Genomic DNA, 21,288 nt, shown 5'->3' with positions numbered 1-21,288 from the left:
ATAAGAATTCTCAACCTACGATAATCCAAAAGTCCGAATAAATTTGGTCACTGAACAGCTGTTTCAGAGTTTAACTGCAGTTTCAGAATTTCACTGCAGCTACTTCTTTTCATAATTGTTTATTTTCTGCCTAGACAGTTGAACTAATATTATAATGAATATTTAAGACAAATAAGCATTTCTTAATGAAAAAGAAAAATGCTTTTGTTGTTTATTTAAAAGTGAGTACGCTCTTCAGGAAAAAAGTAAGTAAAGATAGATATTATGAAATCTGGGAAAGAATTCAAGGGAGCTCACTGGCCTAAAATCAAATATAAGTATTTGGAACTGAGGTTCTAGCTTTCAGCCTCTTGGGGCATACTTACATTACACATGCACCAAGTGTGATCAACATCCATGTAAATTTGCTAGTTTTTGTTCATATGTTAGCTAGTGTAAGTGAAACAGATTTTCAAAATGATCCCACCAATTTGTCAAAACTCAAACTGATATATCTGGTCATCTAGAGAAGCCTTTAGAGGGAAAAAAAATATATATATCTGCACAAAGATAGATTAAGAAAAACAAAATACATGCAAAAAGGGTAGTGCTCCTTTGCATGCTGTTGAATTTACAGACATTTAGATACAAAGTCATCTGATGCCTTGTCCTGGTTTCAGGTAGGACAGAGTTAATTTTCCTCCTAGTAGCTGGCAGGGTGCTATGTTTTGGATTAGAATGAGAAGAGCGCTGATAACATGCTGATGTTTTAATTGTTGTAGAGCAGTGCTTACACCAAGCCAAGGACTTTTCAGCTTCTCGCTCTGTCCTGCTAGCGAGCAGGCTGGGGATGCAGCAGGAGCTGGGAGGGGACAGACCCAGGACAGCTGACCCAAACTGGCCAAAGGGGTATTACATACCATCTGACGTCATGCTGAACAATATATAGGGGTGGCTAGCCGGGGGGGGGGGGGGGGGGGGGTGGCTGCTCGGGGATAGGCTGGGCATCGGTCAACGGGTGGTGAGCAATTGCATTGTGCATCACTTATTTCGTACACATTATTACTATTAATACTATTATTATTATTATTGTTGTTATTCTTTTCCCTGTCTTAATAAACTGTCTTTATCTCAACTCACAGACTTCACTTTCCTGTTTCTCTCCCCCATCCCGGAGAGGGAGGGGGGAGGGTGAGTGAACGGCTGTGTGGTGTTTGGCTGCCAGCCGGGCTGAACCACAACATGCCTACACTTCACTTTTGAAATACAGGCAACATGGTAGCTGCCATGGAGACCATCAGGAGGTGAGTTAGTGTGAAGGAAGACAGGAACATAAGGAAACACAAGTATTCTCAAAAAAGGAAAGCTAGTCCTGTAGATGAAACATTGAAAGTAACTTTTTCATTTTGAATTAAATAACTTTTAAAAGGGCATTCATTTATTCATAATAAAATATAAAACTGAAACTAAGATACCTAGAAACATTTGACAGAGATGAAGAAAAATATGGTCTTGTTTACTGTGAATATCATAACCAAATTCTTCATCTTTCCCCATGAACGATGGCATTACTAATAACAATGGTAACAACAGTTTGTTTTGCAGTCTGGAGAACTTTGGCCAGAAATGAAAGAAACAAAACAGTTAAGAACCCATCAGGGATTAATCAGTAAAAATGTGTATTGTTCTTAAATGTTAATTAAATCTCCTTCAGACAGAGCTCTCTACATCTATTAAGCAAGGTGAAATACTGCATTAGTTAACACTTTAAAACTATGACTGCAATGCACTGCTCAGGTTAGACTTTATTATTCTTCTTCCACCACTCCCACTTACACTGTGAACTGTAAATGAAGATATATGAAATACAGGACAAAGACATTTAAAATCTGGTTCATCACAATTTAAATGCAGTTTTGCCAGTCTTTCAAAAACAGTATCTTTAACTCTAAATATTTTCATTTACCTCAAAGGCTATATCAAAAAGCCCCTGCAGCAACTGCAGCACATTCAAAACAACCTTTAATCAGTATCCATACAAGTTGGTTATGCCAGCTATGTGTATTCTAAAACCGTTGCCAACTAGTTATTCAGGTTGTAATAGAAAAATGGGCAGAATTGTATACTTTATTCTTTCTAATTTCCTTATTAGAAAGGAACAGCTAAAACATAAGATATAGCTTAAGAATATTTCACACTATAGTAACAGTATTACTAAGGCTGTTTGTTTGCATGACTGAAGAAAAAATGGAGGAAATAAAATTTGCATACCTGCGCCACATCGATTTGAGATAAAACTCTTTTGGCAGCATCTTTGCCCCGGTTTCGTTTCTTCATTTCTTCCAAACTAATCTCATGGCTTGTTAATTCAGATTGTATTTTCTATTGAAGAACAAAGACTATAATCAGAAGTGTTTCAAGAAAATGTTAATCTTGTTAATATTATTTGGAATAGTTGACTTTGAAGTTTATTAAAAGTAGTATGATATATACTGGATCACTAGAGGAAATTATTCAAAGAATTACTTGTTCACTGTCCCGTAAATTATTCAGTCTAGTTTCTTCTGATCATAATGAAACCACCTTCTCCTTCCCAAGCATATAGCTCTCTGACATGACAATAATTATATAATATTGCTAAGAAAATTGTGATTAAACTGCATGCAAAAAATAAATATTTCTTTCTTCTGAAGGAAAGCAACTATTTTCACTGGAAAGAAAAGCAAGAATTAATCATAGAAAAGAAAAACACAAATAGAAAAGTGATTTGCTTCACTATTTTTGTATTTTGTTTATCATTTTCACAACATCAGCAGAAGAGTTGAGCGAAGTCTGATCAAAGTATCCTGTATGTACATAGCAAGTATTTTAATTTCTACTTGTCATGGTGATTCACTGAATGGACAGTAATATTTAGAGCAAACTACAGAATTTTAAAAAAATATGATATTTGATTTGAGAAAGCATGGAAGGTCAATTGAAAGGACAATGCAATACATGGCAAAAAGGTTTATTTAATAGTTTATTTTGTAATATTTATTTTCTCCTTGTCTAAGTTTAAAATATTGCCCTTGAGGTATATTAGAATTGTAACAGGATTCTCTGATGTGTTTGAGTAGCAAATGGACCAAATTTTTGGTGGTGACTTGCTCTTGAAGCCAAATCATTTCTTGATGTCTTGGAAGTCAGAACTATATATACAAGGAAGAAGTCTAAATGCTACTAAAATACACTACATCACATCCAATATTTCAAATGTTTTTCTTCTGCACCTCATCAATTAACTTTGGTGTATTTTCCAGTTTACTTTATTCAACCTCACAGTGACTCCGGAAAGCATATAATTGAATGATTCTCATCTGAATAGGTCAGAACAGCACAGTACAGGTAAGTAGTAGTGTTTATGAAACTAGGTATTATGGGACACTGCATGAAAATTGATCTTTTTTTTTTTTTTTTTTTAATTGCTCTGCAGGTGAGAGATGAAGCATAACCTACTCTGACACCAAAATATGGAATTAGGGAGGAAAAAGACATTACAGGAAAGCTTGAAAGAAAATGAGTAAGGGTTATAGCATGTAAAGATTTTCTGTAAAGATTTTCGCCACTGCTATTCACAGTCTCAGCAGAAAGATTAAATCAGTCCTGACTATATGACAATTCATAACACCTGCCTATGATGCCCCTGTTCATCCAATTTCAGCATGATTGTTTTGACTTTTTTTCATTCTCTTTGACTCGTGAATTTATTACATGGATTTCTTCCAAATGTCCATATGAAAACACTTATTTATTTTCATTTCTATTATTCCCACCTCTGCTTTCCTCAGTGGTTCCTGTCTGCTTTGTCTTTTAGTAAAGACTAAAATCTTTGCAGCGTGAACTGCCTTCATTTCTAGAACATCACAACACAATGTAGTATATGTATATATAAATAACACTGTAATTAAATTATCATGTCCTACAGGTTAAGGATGCTCATTTTCTATCTCTGACTGGCATTTTTTTTCAGACAGTTTATGAATTCACAAAACATATATATGTATGTGTGTGTGTATATATATGTAAATATAGTTAGTTTTACATATATATATATATATATATATATATGACCAAATGAACAGATCGTGCCTATTGCCATAAAGACCGCTTTTAGAACAAAAAGATTTCAGTCTCCAGGGCATGGAATACTTTTTTTCCTTGAATTACTAGTCTTAATTTTAGAAAGATGAACAGTGAAATGCAGAGTATTGATATATTGACAAAAAAAGAAAGCAGAAACTGGCACTATAGCTAGTTGAAAACCCTTCCTATCTTCAACCAGAAAAAGGAAAGACAGAAGAAACAACATAATTGTTTGTCTCATTTTAAAACTGAGAGAATGTGGTACAAATCTAAGTGCAATCTTATGCATCTAGAACAGCATTTGGAAAAAAGCTAGTAGGGCATAAAAGCAAACTCTGTAATAACACTTGCAACAGAAAGCTTATATGTCATTTCCTGCTACCTGCTACCATAATTAGAAAATCAGTAATGATATATACAAAAACAAAGAAATGTCAGTCAGGAATAATCAGCAAAATTATAACAATGGAAAGTAATCTGAAAAAAAAAAAAAAAAAAAAACAACAACAAAGACATAAACCACAAAATACACACATCTCTGGTATTTAGTTAAAAAGCAAGCAATTTATTTATAATCAAAGGATAAAAATACAAAAATGTAAGAGTATATCTTGAATCAATATTGTAGAACAATGGCTGCAAAGATTATGTGGGGTCTAATATGCAAACAGATTTTCATATGAGTAGTGTTGAAAAGACTACACTATGAAAACAGCTTAAAGTTCAGTTGATCTAGTACCAGCAAGTTGCAAAAAAGTTTGAAAGACATTCAGTAAAACATTAAAACACTGGGGAAACTGCTTTCTCATGGCACAGATACTACCTTCTACCCCAGAACTGCAGGAAACCTCTTGTCTGTTTTGTCTGCTCCTTACAAAAGAAGGAAACTCTGTTGGCTCTTTTATTTCGGGAATGGATTCAGGATCAAGTATTATACTGCATGCTATCCTCCAAAATGTCTTTATTTTACATTGCCTGACCTCATTGTTAGATATTTCATACTAGTTGCCAGAAATTCATAATGCAGGGAGGACTTGCAAGTCAATATTGACTATGCTGGCAAGATCAGCAAATTAGTAAGTTCTCAAAAGAACTTACTAAAATATGCATATTAACTAGCTCCTTTTTGACCTCATCTTCTACATACAGCTGAAAAAAATAATTCTCAAAATTTCCAGCACAGGAAATGTAGATACGAATACCTTCTACATTAGACATTTTATGAGGTAGATAACCATGTAGTCTTTGTCTCAAAATGTTAGTCTGAATACAATGATGCATGGCATTATTCTTGTCAAGTAATACATCACATAACTGAGCAACTCTGCCATTATAGTATCATATTAACTTTCCTTTGAACATACCACAATGATATTTTAACAATGGATTAATAACTATCATTACTTAGAAAATAGTAAGGCGCGTAGTGCTTATCACTATTGAACTGGATTCAAGGAGCTTGTTGAAAAGACAAAGTATGGTACTTTTTCTTTTACTCTCCAGAATGAATTTTAGTTATGTCTGCAGGGAGAACAACAGACAAGTTATTCATTCAGGTGAGAAGTGAAAGAAGTATATTTTCTATCCCATAATATAAAAAAAGAATATCTTCCAGACTAAACAGCGGTACAAACTGGGGATTCTCTCTCTGCACCAGGAGTTATTTAATAATAACAAAGCTATAAATAATTATCTTGAAAATCCTTTGTCACATAAATTTAATATTTTCAGTACAGATCTATTTATTTTTTTTCCTGTCAGTTACTGAATACTTGAAAAGAAGTCAGCAAATGGAACATTCCTGTGACGATGACTTCATTCCTTGTATTTTCTTAGCATTTTAAAGGAGTTAAAAATACCTCAGTTGGGATAATGAGATCAACCATACAAACAAATCTGAAATATTGTTTTAGGCTTAACCTTACTCTAGCTTTTATTATTATTATTAATTAAACCTTGAGGAATCTGAAATGATTTATCTACATGTTTTTTTGTAAATTGTTTTGTGTGAATCTTTACTTGTTCTTAGAGTGAACCAGTAAGTAGAAACTGTTGGGTAGCAGTGCCTGTATAGCATTAAATTCTCAGAGCCACATGGTGGAGTAAGAAGCACATGGAATTTACATTCCAAAAATGATAGAAAGAAGCTGAATATCACATACTTAACTTTGAAGACTCCTTTTTCTTTATGTCAACTTTCTGAATAAACTAAATTGATCATTTCAATTAAAAAGAGCTAAATATAATTTCATTTTCTCAGATTTGTTTCTGATTAGCTGAACCAAAGATTATTCCTCCTATCTAAGCTCTAAACTGTTTTGAATTTTTGAAGCAAACATGGAGACACACAAAGCTCCCTAGCCCTCAACAGTTTTCTGATCATCAATTCATCCAGATTTATTTATTTATGTTTGAAGAAATGCAACACATATTGCTGAACAGTTTGTTAAATCTCTCAGCACGGATAAACTGACCTCTGCCCAGAAACCATCATCACTGACTCGAAGATTCCCTGTCCAGCTGTGCAGACAGTACTGCAGGATGCCTTATATGAATGTGCTGTTTTCAATTCCACAACAGAGCTGTGCCAGCAGAGACTTAGGAAATTAGGAAATGCATACTCTGCCACTGCTTAGGACAGCCATTCATTTATGGAATGATTCAGTATATTTACCTGCATAAACTTGATTGTATATTCCCTTTTCCCCTAAGGATTTTAAAGAACTTCACAACTGAACTTCAAAGATCTTGATTATTTGCGCTGAATTTGTTCACTTGTTAATTACGTTTTTTTCCATTAGGTTCCACTTGTAACTTAAAATAAAAACATGAAAGGGAAAAAAACAGCAGCCTCTATGCTTTTTTTTTCCCCAACGTGGATATAATATAATCCTGTGAATTCAACATCAGACAACAAAATCTCAAGAATAAAAACAAGTTCTGCAAAAGCAATGAACTGAAATTCTCCCATGAAAAAGTGTGCTAATTAAGGTTGGTTGAGTTTTATGCTGCTTCAGTTGTTGAAGTTCGGAATTAATTCCTTTGACACAGTCTGTGATCATTGCCAGACTTGCATTTGAGGATGCACATAAACCAGATGCATCCATGGGATATTTGGAACACTGAAAAATGTTAAAATTTATAGTGTCCAAATACACCAAAAAGAAAAGCATATTTTCATGTCAAATTTATCTTATGTAGCAGAGTTATGTAATTACAAGATGAGAAATTAAATGAATACATCTTTAACAAATGCTGATTTGTATCCTGTTTCATGTAAAAAACATTTACATTATTTACATTTAAAGGAAAGAATAAAATAATTTCAGAAGTTCAACTGTTAACTAACAACTCAGGATTCAAACTGGGAAAGTTGTCTAATCCCATTTTTACATTTATGTAAGTTAGGAGCAAGTAAATCAGAATCATTTTCAAATAAAACTGAGTGCAAATACAATCCTGTTTTCTAAATATCACTTCTTTACACACACAAAAATACCTGTATGTGCTTACAAACATACATACACAAGAAAAGCATTTGCAAGGTAAGTCTATCTACCTTTTAATTCAAAAGACATGGAAACTTTTATATATTTAAGAGAGATAAAAGATGATTTTCAGGGCTATATATGTTCAGCTCAGAATGTAATTAAGATCGTCTAAGCTACTCCTTGCAAGACACCCATATTTTAAAATGATTTTAAGCTCTACAGGCATGCTAGAAAGAATGTCTCATCTGAAAATCATTATGAAGCGTCTGTTTTCAATTTTCCTGTAGTTTTTTTTTTTTTTTTTGTAACCTGTCTTCCTAAATTTAAGTGAAAAGTACAGAAAAGTTGCTGTATATAATGTTGTACTCTGATAGTTTTTTTTTTGTTTGTTTGTTTGTTTTTTATACTGGAGATACTTGATTTTATTTAAACTTGTATTCTTACCATTTTAATGCTGCTGTAAAGCAGATGTGTTAGAACAAACAAAGAAAAAGTAAAAATGAGAATTAGATGTACAATTTTATTTCAAAGGCTCAATAAACCATTTCTAGGGAATAAGAAAAGCTGATTCTGATCAGTCTACATGTGCTGTAAAAATTGAAATATATGCACATTTATGTGCACATTATGAAATAATTATCAATGTTGTCCATGCTTCAGTAATTTATTGAGAATCTCAAGGCCACGTAATCAACTTTGTAAAAGAGCCATCTAAGAGTATTGAAGAGGATGAGGTCCTTCGTTCTGGGATGGGAACTGGATTTTAAAGAGTCACATTGTTTATCTTTGTCATTTTAAAGTTACTGCATAGTCTTCTACAACATTTATAGTTCTTTACTTCTTCTGGACAGGAATACAAGAAAAAGCAGAAGGAAAATATGAATTTACTAGAGAATTAGGTTGACCTTCTCAAAGTAATCCAACCTAAAATTTACTTGCACTTTCAAACTGATCGTGTTGCAAATCTCCCTTAGTAGCATGAGGCTGAGGGACAACCAAATACTCTGTGGCTGACTGAGAAAACTCGTAAGCACATCATTTCAACCTGTATATAACTTACCTGTGCTTCCTGAGGCACTTGTGCTGCATCAACTCTGTCTGCAATGTAGGCTGTTAGCTGTTTGTCTATAACAGCAAGAGACTCTTGGATTAAGCGGAGGGTTTTGTCAGTCTCCTGTGCAGATTGAATACTCTGTTCAAGACTCTTTTGTCTTCTTACAGCCTAAAAACAATGACAACATTATCAATACTAACAATAATAATGTGCATAATGCATTTTTTCCACTTTTTATTTTCTGCCAAAATGCAGGCTAAAAATAAAAAATAGTACTCATCACTTGTGCTCATCCACCTTTTTATATGATAAATTGCGCATCTTTTTGCCACTCATTCAGTTCTTTTTACTAAGAAGCAAACAACAACCAAAAAAACATCCTAGACTGCATAGAAAAGCTATAAAAAATGCAAGACCCTGCACTGAGGATTTCTATAGCGAATGGAAGCAGGCAAAGCTGTATAATAAAACCATCCTGATAGTTCAGTCTTTCATTCTGAGGTGTAGCAGTCCTCCTGATCTTATCATACAGTTCAAGAGATTTTGTTTACTGAGAATAGGGTACAATCCTATCTGAGACAATCCACTTCAGTGAGAGAGAGATAAAAGCTCTCTTGAGAAGGAGCTCTCATACATGAAGCATAAATAGTTTTCTGGAACACAGGCAATTCCTATTCTGAAAATAGAGATGGATCCTTGTCTTGACTGAGAGCTTTCCCAATCTATTATCATTCTAACCAGAGTCTTTTTTGGTCTAGGAAGTTGACTCTTCTACGCCACCATCAGTACCCCAGTGGATTACCTATCATCACCGTATATATATATATATATATATATATATATAATTTTTTTTTAAGGGTCCTTTCCTTTCAAAGAAGTTGCCTTTGTGGTTTACCAAGTCAGAACAATAAATTATTCTTCCAATCTGTCCTTAAAAAACAGCTGTATTAAGCACTTGACATAAATTGGTTAGCTTTAATTATTATTTGTAACAGTTTAATGTGGTAATTAATACATAATAAACAACCTGGTACTTTCTCCATCATTTCATTCACCTGCTCTCTCATCTTTTACCTTAAACCTAGCAAAATTTCTGCTTTACGCAAAGCACATAACAACTATCAGCAATCTCAAATCTAACACAGTTTTTCTCTGTACAGTCATATTGCTGACCATGGAATAAAGTGACTAACTCTCTTTGACATGAATGAAAAGAGGAGAGAGGAAGAAAGTACTCTTATATAACTTGCTACGTGTCTGGCCATTTTTCAAGTCAAATCACACTTTTCCTCATTGGTGAGACAGCTATTCTTCAATCTGATTTCATAGGTATTACAAAACTCTTGCTTTGAACAAAAATATCTCTCAGCAATTCAGTGAGAATTCTTGATATATCTGTACCTTCTTCATGGAGCCTCAATTCTTATAGAGCTTCATATTTAACAAATGAAGAATACTTCTTGTGAGCATTCTTGCTAGCTGTTGGCATTAGTTAAAGAATAGGGATCCAACCAGTATTTACTATATTTGTGTTTGTAAGCTGCTTTGTGCTATTTTGAAACATCTGATCAGATAATCTTGTATCACTGCCAGATCCAGGAGCCTTCTGTGGAACTGAGCAGCTTTACGTATTGGACACATGCTGTCAGTGTTAATGGAAGCACCTGAGCCACTAAGGTGTTACTACCCCACCAAATAAACCAGTGAAACAGAGTTACTCCCCAGTACAGTATTAAGGTTTGCTACTTGAGAGTGGTTGGGCACTGGAACAGACTCCCCAGGGCAGTGGTCACAGAACTGAGCCTGTCAGACTTCAAGAAGCGTTTGGACAACACTCTCAGACACACAGTCTGATATATAAATATATATATATATATGGGGTGGTCCTTTGGGGACCCAGGAGTTGGACTCAATGATCCTTATGTGTCCTTTCCAACTCAGATATTCTGTTATTCTATGATTTTATAATTCCATATTCAAAATATTGATAAGCAGCCTGACACAGAGGCTAAAATAGTTGAGGGCCTGTCCTTCAGCTTTGCAGGCAATTAACATGACTACTACACTGGCTAAATGTCCTCACTCAATACATTTGCTGTACTGACTAGAGCTGTTCTGCACCCTCACCTAAACTGTGCTCACTCACCATCTCAGAGAGCCATGTGACACTCACAGAGAATGAACCAATGCTTACATTGTATGGAGAAAAAAGCCTGTGCCGTGACCCTGATTAATTTACACTGTAAATGAAACCAAGGAGTCTTCACAATAATCTTATAAAAAGTACAATACAGTCAAAGAAGTGTGACACAATGTAAGATATTTCCCCAGTGTGTATCAAGTGACTCAAAAACTTAATCCTGTTCACTGAGTAGGTCCCTGGCATTGTCACTGGCATTGCAGAATACTTATCAATTCAATCAAGAAGGATGCAACATTATGGAGGAGTTTTATTCTTTTTCTGTCAGTAGAAAAGGTACTGATGGAGGAAAGTATCACAGGGCTTTTCTAAAAGGGGCATACATACTACACACCTGTGAACCTGAGTTTCATATTTGTCCTTAAAACTTTAAGTGTTTGCACATGCATATCTATATACGCATATTTTTAAAAAGCTATATAAAAGTTTAAACTACTTATATATATACATGTATATGCAAAATTTAAATTTATTATGTTGAGCTATTATTTTTTTGTTTCAGTGAAAGAACATTGGCTTTCTTTTAGTCTGAAGAGGAAATAAGACAGTTTAACACCACACTGTATAAATGGGTCTGAAGACATAACAGGAAGCTCTAGTTCTGCTATTAGATCATAGTCAATAAAGCTGGAGACTTAGTCTCTAAGGGGAAGTGTGTGACAGTTAATTGCTAAATGGGAAATCTCAGGAAAATAACCAACTGTTTACTTATTTCTGAGCCAGTGAAATGTTGACAGCTGTCAAGGAAAATACAAACAAATGAAAAAAAACCCTTCTGTTAGGAAGGAAAAGAGAAAAAGTATTCATGGAGTTTTTTTTTTTTTTTTTTAAACCAACGGCTCTGCAGTTTCTTATGTATTTTTTGTGATTGAGATACATTACAACATCTCTGTACTTTTTTCATGAAATTGTTAATACATTAATCTCCACTTTTAGTTTAGAATCAGAGTGGATTAGTGGCTAAACATATTAGAACACAAAAAAATATATTAGAACATAAAAAATCTAGCTATTCATTTTGGGCACAGGATTATTTTTTTTTATACCATTCAAGCTAGAAAAAACTCCCTGCAAATTCTAGTAATATTTCACAGTGTGTTTTCAAAATAACTCACTACAAATATTTGACCTTTCAACCCCGAAGTGATATTCATCTTCGATTAGATGTAGTCCAAAAGTGCAAATTATACCAATGAGGATTTCTTTATCTCTTTAGATTACCACCAGGTGCTCTCTGTGCCTTGTAGAAGCAGCCATCTTCATAATAATCATGTGGATATGGGTCATGAAGATTTTTTTTTTCTCCTCTTGAGAGGAGAAGAAAATAAGAAAATTGCAACAAATCATGAATGTGTGATATTTGATATAAGTGTAATCTTGGAAGGAGTCCTAAAAGAATTTAAGAAACAATCCCCAAGAATAAAAAATGAATACAGTGTAAACCCCATACAGGAAACATTTTATACAGGTTTTTGCAAGCATAGTCTCAAGAATACCTATCTGATATTTCTAGAGTTTGTTGGGCAGGATCTAAATTGTTTTTAATGTTACAGCCACTTGCAATATTAGTTTGAATTTCTTCAGGCAATAGTGTTTCGTAGATCCAATATATATATATTTGTAAGTGAATCAGTCCTTGAAAAGTGAAGATAGGGTGTATGTTGCTTATCGACCAGTCCCAGGTGTTCAAGAGTAAACTAAACATACTCTCTTTGTTAACTAAAGAAGAAGATAAGGCATACAAACATAAAACCTTGATCTGCCTTTGAAAAGGAGTATCTCAGTAGTGATGCAGCACAATTCTCTGCCAAAGGTTTGGTTTGGTTGCTCTATTAATAGTGAATAAAAATTTCACCTACCAGCTTCTGTGCAAATGAGCTTATTGTCTTCATAATTATCTGTGTAATTCTTTAAATAAAATAAATAACCTAGGATATTTAACATTAGGATAGCCTACTAGCTGGTCTGAAGTAGAAGTGACCTTGAACACAAGCTGCATAGTGTTGTTATATTCCTGCAATGTATTCTTATGCAAGGAGAGTGCATACTCATTTCAACAGGGCTACACAAATGGCACAGAAAATTCAGTGTCAGAAATCTATGAAACAAAGCATGCAAGACTTCACTGCAAAAATTAATAAAACATTTTTTTGCAGAAAAGAGGTATTCATATGGTAAAGAAGCAGTGTGATTGAGTCACTTGTGACTGAAATAGTTTCTTTACTCTCTGATATACATATACAGATCTCACCATTAGTATTTGACAGCTGAACATCAGATTAGCTTTCCAAGAAGGAGGAGGCTTTCTCCCCCTCCCACTTTTCTGTCCTTATTTAAACTGGAAAGCAGTGAATACATTTCTAATATATTTTGCCTATATACTCATCAAAATTGTCTCCAGAAGTCTGGTCAGTACAAATTCACAATGCATATTGTACTTTTCAAATTTAACCCCTACAGCTAACACGATTTTTTTTTTTAAAATTTAATGCTTATTATTGTGAAGACTGGATACTATTCATCCATCACTCAGCAAGACTATGTGAAAGCCCTGTTTTCACACACCAGAAGTCCTCTGTATATTCCCAGTTTTCTCCTCCAAGTCAGGAAAAAAAACAGACACTAAGAAGCAGAATTCGAAGGAAAGTATCAGCCCCATGGCAGATACTTAGATGATCTTTAAGGTCCCTTCCAACTCAAACAATTCTATGATTCTATGATTTAAACAGAAGTTTGGTATCAAAAAAAAAGAGGAAGTATACAGAAAGTTATGTTATTTTTTTTCTTAGGATACTGTCCAGAAAAATATGGAACAACATGAAAGCCTGCAGTTAGTAGTAAAGGGAACCAGACTCTTTACCTCCCTGTCCTTCAAGTTAAGCTTCAAGTTTAAGCTCAGAACAGCTGAGGCCCCTTCCTTAATACATACTTCTGTGTTATTAATGTCATTGTTCTCAAGAACAAGTACATTTCATGCATCATGAAAGAAGAAAAAAAAAAAGTTATCCTTGTTGTAGGAATAATTATCGTTTGCTCACAGCTCCTTTCCAAAATTTTTCCATGTACATCACTTATGCCATTGAACCTAAGTTACTTTTGGTTGCCTTTGTAGCTCATCTTTGAATGTGTTCTGGTTCCAGTTATAATGAGGGTCTCTGATTTCTTTCCTAGTTCCTTTCTCATTTTTACCATGTACTGAGATGACTTCTTCCTGACATTTATTTTCATAACCACAAAATCTTCCTTCTGAGCAATAACAATTAATTCATAAGTTGTAATTTCATATATGAAGTCAGGACTCATTGTCCTCCATTAATATCACTTTTCATGTATATATAGTGAACACTTCTTGCAATTTAACTGCCTAGGTACTCCGTCCTGTAAGGATGTTCTGCATTTATTTAGAGTTTATCATCATTTTTGCCACTTTACTCCTTTGTAAACCGGCCTGAATTGACCAAAGAGGTATTCCATACCGTATAGTGTCATTGGTCAGCAATAGAACTGGGGGAATTTTTTCCCAAACTACTGTTCATCACTTGTTTTTCTTCCTTTTTTTTTTTTTTTTTTTTCATTACTTATTAAATTGCCTTTATTTTAACCCACAAGTTTCCCTTGCCTTTTCTGGTTGTCTCCTCCACGACACCAGAGGAGTGAGCAAACAGCCATGTAGTGCTTTGGAATTAACCCACCACACTTATACAATTGGTCCACTTCTAAAATAAGTCAATATTTTTGCATTGCTTAGGAACTACACTTTTTTTTTTTTTTTTTAATGGTGCTAGACTTTTTAATGAGAGAGAAGGTCAATTATTAAATATACTTCCTGCTGCAGTTCTTCCCATCGAGTATTGAACTTCTCAAGTTTTTCATTGATCAGTTCATCCAAGATTCCACCATCAGTTAAAGTCTGAGCCAACTCCCGAATCTGATTGCGATTATCTTCTGGATGTCTCATTAAACGTTCCAAAGACTGAAACGAAGTCAAAAAGTAGATTGATATCCTTTCTGATAATAAAACTCTACAGAACAATCATAATTCCACTTAAAAATGAACTTCACTTTTCATGCACAATTAAAGTAGATAGAAAGGACAAAAATTTCAATATCCTCTGTGTTGAAAACAAATATCCTGTATTACCTATTACTATAATCAGAAAACATAATAATAATAAATTGAGTGCTTCATTTTAAGCATGTAGAATATTCCCAATGAGTTCAGTGGCAGTTTTTGTGTACTTAAGTATAAAAAATTTGCTTGAGTACCATCATGGATGAAGTTCTACAGCAGAAAGAAAACACAAATGTAATATTTTGTATTTTGATTCACTTCGAATATTAAACGAATTTCTAAAAATTTGAAAGGTTCCACAGGGGAAAAAAAAAAAAAAAAAGTAATAATACAGAGAACTGCAGCTCTAGGATGAAAGTTTGCTCTCCCTAGCCTTTGATATTTTAAACTGACTTAAGAGAGGCTGTTTTTTAAAACATAGATATTATTATCACCAAAAATTGTGTATGACATCAGGTGTAACATGTTCAATTACTTCATTTCACTTAGGTGGATCTAAATTCAAAACCTGATTTGTTGAATCAAGTGACAACACAGGACTTTCCAAATATTCTGTATTTTGCTTGTGTAATAGTGTAGTTTGTAGTTTGTTTTGAATATGATGTGATTTTCAATTTAGGAGTACATGTGATTTGGCATTATTAAAGACACCACTTACATCTAGGGACTCAGAAATCTCTTCTGCACCTCCCTGGATATTTTCAGTTGCCTTGAGTTTCAATTCCATCTCATTCAACCATTTATTTTCTGCATCCAAATATGACAATAATTCATGCCAACATGCCCATACTTCCTGATGGAGAAAAAAAAATGTTTATTGAGATTGAAGATCTAACAGCCAATTCCACATTTTAAAACACTGAAAACATTGCATACTTCTTTCCCAAAACACCACAATGTCTGATGGTTATAGTGCCATACAGTTGATTTTTTCCAGTATTTGTGGATTCCAAATAAATACAATACACAGCCAAAACATTTTGATTAAACAGGGCAAAATCACAGAAGATAATACAAATAAACAAATGCTTTTGCAAAACACAATATAATCTTTTCTTTTTCGTGAAGTTTTTTCTGTTTCAGATGCTTTTCTGTAAAATTTTCTCATAAGTTCTAAATATACAAATTATCAGATTTTTAAGGATTCATGTTAGAAGTTTATGTTTTTATTACAAGATGTACTTAAGTTGCTCATATAGTCTGTGCATTAATTACTTAAAGCACAGATTCATAAAATATCTAAAAACACAGCTTTAAGGAATTCTGACCAAAATCTCTACAGAAATTAATTCTCAACCACATTTAGTATAAATGTGTACTGGTTCAGCTGGGATAGAGTTAATTTTCTTCACACTAGATGGTATGGTGCTGTGTTTTGGATTTATGATGGAAATAATGTTGATAACACACCTATGTTTTAATTGTTGCTGAGCAGTACTTACACTAAGTCAAGGACTTTACTGCTTCTTGTGTAGCCTTGCCAGTGAGGAGGCTGGGGGTGCACAAGAAGCTGGGATGGGACACAGCCAGGACAGTTGACCCAAACCAACCAAAGGGATATTCCATACCATATGGTGTCATGCTGAACAACAAAACTGGTGGGACTCGGCAGTGAGGGCTGCCCTTGCTTGGGGAGTGGTTAGTGGCTGGGCATCAGTCAGCTGGTGGTAAATAACTGTGTTATGCTTCACATTTTGTTCTTTTTTTTTTTTTTTCCCCTCTCCTTTTCTTTCCTATTAAACTGCCCTTATCTCAACTCATGAGTTTTACTTTTTTTTCCTCCAATTCTCTCCCCCATACCACTGCAGGGGGAGTGAACAAATGACTTGACTTTGTGGTGCATAGCTGCCTGATGACTTAAATCACAACAAATTTATAGACAGCTTAAATGCTAGAGTACAAAACACAATGTTGTAAGATTAAATTGTGTTCTTATTCTTCTATTGTTTATCATTTAATATTTTCCAGTACCTGAAGATCCTTAAATAAGCAGATAAAAACGGTACTTTATATATAAGCAAAATGTTTAAATCTCCATAAATCTTTTAATTTTTCCTTTTTTGTTAGTAGAAGTTATAATAATTTTATTGGGATACATTTGGCAGACTGTACGTCAAGTTTCCCGAAGTACAATCCATCTCACCTAACTTTGGTCATAGCAAATTTAACTGTCTGGTCAAAGAAGAGGTTATAGAGGGATAATACCGTACAATAATATCATCATTCATTGGGGCAACACACAGATTACCAGCTTAGACTACAGACCTAATTTCCCACAGCAAAATTTAGAGGAGATAAATTTTACCCTAGTATATAATTGTCCTCTACAAAGTTAGCTAGTATGAATTAGTTCACAATAAAAATACTTACATAAGTCACTGTGACCACTGTGTAAAATACAGTCCTAGGGCAAGAATCTCTAATGGAACTGGCCAAAATGGCTGGGTCAACTCAAAATGCATGAGATACATTCAGATTGTGAGCAGATCACATGCTGTTCCTGTGCTGATATTACACCACCTGTCCTGCTTTGGGGCCGTTTAATCAAAATCCTTAGCCATGGAAGAAAGAAGCCTAGAGGAACTAGTGAAGACAACATCAGAGGGCTGCTACAGAAGCCAGATGCTTGGCTTCATCTCAGAAGGGATAAAAACCCAGAGCAGCTATTGCTGTCTCCCATCTATGAACCATTGAGGCATTGCTTTAATTTGACTCTCCAGCACATACGACTCTCAATACATGCAGTGTTTAATACATGACTCATACACTCAGGAAAGCCTTGGGCTACTCATGATCTCATACAATAATACACCTTCGTTCTCTACCTTACTTCTGGGGTTAGAATGGCTATAAATATAATGATTGACAGGATAACCAACCTCCAGAGTTTTGCACTTTCCATTCAGTCTGCTGCATAGTCGCTGGTAGTTGGTAATTAGAACATCAAGTTCCTTTTTCAAAGCCTCATGAGCTGCAGGTGGAGCCTTTGCTATAAAATTATTCACAGAATCAGTAATAAGCTTCACTTTCACTTCTTTCTGCATGGCCTCCTCCTTTGCTCTCTGTAAAAAAGAAATTCTGGTTTGAGAAGGAAGCAGATTTTAAATAACTCCTTCAGAATTGTCTCTGTCAGAAGGAAAAAACAAAAACCAAAAACAAACAAAACAACAACAACGAAAAAAACCACACCCAACAGCTAATTAATTCCCCGACTTTCTGCTATGATCTTGAATGCATCCAAAACACTTTGTTTTTTTCATTTTTTTGGCAATACACAGTACTCACCGCAATTTGCATTTCTCACACTTACAATACACCTTTGTACAACTATTTAGCTTTCTGGAGTTTTCAGAAAAGTGTTTTTTTTTTTTTTAATTTTTTATTTTCTCCCAAGAAATGCTCCAAATACCTTTGCCATAAAACTTTACAAACTGCAGATGAAAAAATCTATTGTGTTACAAATTCATTTCACCAGGTTTAATCATTAAGGCCATGTAATCTGAATTCCTGAATGGCATAGGCCAAACAATTCACCTAGAAAACAAAAATCAAGTCCACATCCAGTGGTTGAGCATGAGTATATTTGAGCATTAATCACAAATTATTGTGTTTGTCCAAAGACCACATTCATCCCACAAGAAAGAAACATTATTTGAGACAAAATATGCTATTTTTAAAGAAATTAACAGTATATACCAAAATGCATCCTGACATCCTAAATCACTAATTCTCTCTCTCTCCCTTCCTCTCCCATAAGCATAAAACATAAAACTCTATCTATCGCTTAACTGCTGCTAACATCTGATTCTTGGTAATTTTTTCTTAAGTAACATGATGTTGAAGCTGAAACGAAATCTAGTATCCAATAAAAACAAAAAGAAAACAACAAAAACTAGCTATGAAGTACTGTGACAGTTTAAATATCTTCAAACATATTCCAAATAGAAATTACTTGAAGACACCTACTGCTTTAAATTTCAGGCTAACAAATAGATATCAAAAGACTCCTTTCTATATGAAAGAGTAGACTTTTGTTACAGCAGAAGCTTCAAAAAGAACTTTAAAAACTTTTCAAGGTCTTTGTTCATCTTTTACCTTCAGTTCCTCAACAGCTTTCTGTAATTCATCCGGTGTTTTATACTCAAAATCTCTTTCCAGATATTCTTCTTCAGCCTGTGTTATCCATTCATGCATCTCTGTCAAATCCTTTCTGAGGCTCACAGTCTTATCCAAACCACCTTTTAACGCTGCCTTCTTGGCATAGGCCTTTAATAAAGAAAACATTATGTGAAGCAAGACTACTGAACAAACTTAACAGTACTTTATCCTGAAAAGAACCAATTTCAATCCTATGCTTAGAGCTGTAAATTAGACAGTACACCCTTGAAAGTACACCCAAGGATGAAACTAGAGTCCCTTGAGCCTCAGATGACCTTTTAGCCAGTTTGAATGCAACCAGTTAGAGAATAAAACAAGCAATATGCATAGCTTACTCTTGCTGATGAAGTCGTTATTGAATCCCTCGGAAAAGTGTATATCCTAAAGAAACGTAAGTAAAAAAAGGAAATTTCTACTGGAGGAAAATATCTACCTTAGAGTGAAAAAAAAAAAAAAAAACCCTTTCATTAAATCCTTTGCCAATCATTATCGCTATATTGAGGTCATATAACTTGTACTATATTGCCATTTATAGAATTGTGCATCAGCCTACCAAAATTGTCTATAACTAATAGCAGTGACGAAGCCATCTTTCTCAGTATAAAGAGGTTTGCAACAAAAACAGCTAGTTGCCACGGTGCCATTTTCAGAACTGGGTATGCAGAGCTGATCACACCAATATCCTGAGCAGGTAAATTTTACTTAGGTAAATTTTACTTAGATAAATCAGTATAATCAGGAGGAAAGTGTTTTAGTATTTGGCCTAAGTTTCTGACTGTTACTGGTTTGGTTACCCATCCTTGAGTATTGTCTGTTAAAAGTTGTTCTACACAAATGTTTTACAGGGCAAAACAGGGTAATAAGAAAAAGGTCATGTCCAACAAGTGTGAAAGCAGAACAACATGGGGTCCTGCAAAATTGCTTCTTTCTCGGTTACAGTACCGGAAGAGAAAGTAATCTTCTATCATCTGCAAGAGTATCTGAATACTGACTGTTAGCCCTCACAATCATATTAATTGCATGTATATTAACTCAAGCTGACTTTTCAAAATCCTTTCAAGAAATCACCACAATCCAATCTGATTTATATATTTACTACTTCTCATGTGTTTTAATAGCTGTTACTGAAGAAGTTGTATGAGAAATGCCTACTGAGAGGCATTAATTTGTGCAGTGTACTGAATGGAACTATTACAGGAAAATTATCAGGGAAGTCAGAATAAAACTGTAGCAGACTTGTAAACTTACAAGGCTTTATGTGAATTTTCTTTCAAAGAAGTGCAAAGATATCTGGTATATTAATATTACAAAAATAAGCAATTAAAAACTTTATGCTTGTCAAATGGGAAAGACTACAGAACAGGGTCAATAAAATGTCTTAGAGATTTCCAAGATCAACTTTTTTATAACTGTGCTTATCAGAAAAGTGTAAGAATGGTATTTTGCACATGTATAGTAATTTATATAATAGTCTCTATTTCTCTGTCTGTAAGGAGCTGTCCTGGTTTCAGGTAGGACAGAGTTAATTTTCCTCCTAGTAGCTGGCAGGGTGCTATGTTTTGGATTAGAATGAGAAGAGCGCTGATAACATGCTGATGTTTTAATTGTTGTAGAGCAGTGCTTACACCAAGCCAAGGACTTTTCAGCTTCTCGCTCTGTCCTGCTAGCGAGCAGGCTAGGGATGCAGCAGGAGCTGGGAGGGGACAGACCCAGGACAGCTGACCCAAAGTGGCCAAAGGGGTATTCCATACCATCTGACGTCATGCTGAACAATATATAGGGGTGGCTAGCCGGGGTGGAGGGGGGGGCCGGCTGCTCGGGGATAGGCTGGGCATCGGTCAACGGGTGGTGAGCAATTGCATTGTGCATCACTTATTTCGTACACATTATTACTATTAATACTATTATTATTATTATTATTGTTGTTATTCTTTTCCCTGTCTTAATAAACTGTCTTTATCTCAACTCACAGACTTCACTTTCCCATTTCTCTCCCCCATCCCGGAGAGGGAGGGGGGAGGGTGAGCGAACGGCTGTGTGGTGTTTGACTGCCAGCCGGGCTAAACCACAACAGGAGCACAGCATATCTCCCGAATTCCATCTTTCAGAAAGTTTCATTTCTTATTTCAAAATAACTGAGACCCTTACATTCCTTAGTATCTGTACCAGAAACTTGAGATATTTCATATATCTCAAAGCACTAATCACC

At 34.6% G+C, this 21,288-nt stretch overlaps 1 protein-coding gene and 1 long non-coding RNA gene across 2 annotated transcripts in view; one reads left to right on the top strand and one right to left on the bottom strand.

Moving 5' to 3' along the window:
* Positions 1-21,288, bottom strand: part of DMD (dystrophin) — a 1,075,555-nt gene that overhangs the window by 690,875 nt on the left and 363,392 nt on the right. Inside the window, 6 exon segments of the mRNA XM_035542302.2 lie at positions 2,251-2,361; positions 8,656-8,817; positions 14,673-14,822; positions 15,580-15,714; positions 17,801-17,983; positions 19,017-19,187. Of these exon segments, the coding sequence (XP_035398195.1) occupies positions 2,251-2,361; positions 8,656-8,817; positions 14,673-14,822; positions 15,580-15,714; positions 17,801-17,983; positions 19,017-19,187 (912 nt within the window).
* LOC118245807 (uncharacterized) lies at positions 1,189-3,977 on the top strand. Its single transcript, XR_004777978.2, has 3 exons — positions 1,189-1,283; positions 3,282-3,366; positions 3,455-3,977. It is a non-coding gene; the product is annotated as an uncharacterized LOC118245807 (long non-coding RNA).

This window comes from Cygnus atratus, chromosome 1 (genome assembly GCF_013377495.2).
Source record: "Cygnus atratus isolate AKBS03 ecotype Queensland, Australia chromosome 1, CAtr_DNAZoo_HiC_assembly, whole genome shotgun sequence".
In the NCBI taxonomy this organism is placed as follows: domain Eukaryota; kingdom Metazoa; phylum Chordata; class Aves; order Anseriformes; family Anatidae; genus Cygnus; species Cygnus atratus.
Note: the sequence above shows the minus strand (reverse complement) of the source record. Positions and strands in the feature narration are given on the sequence as shown.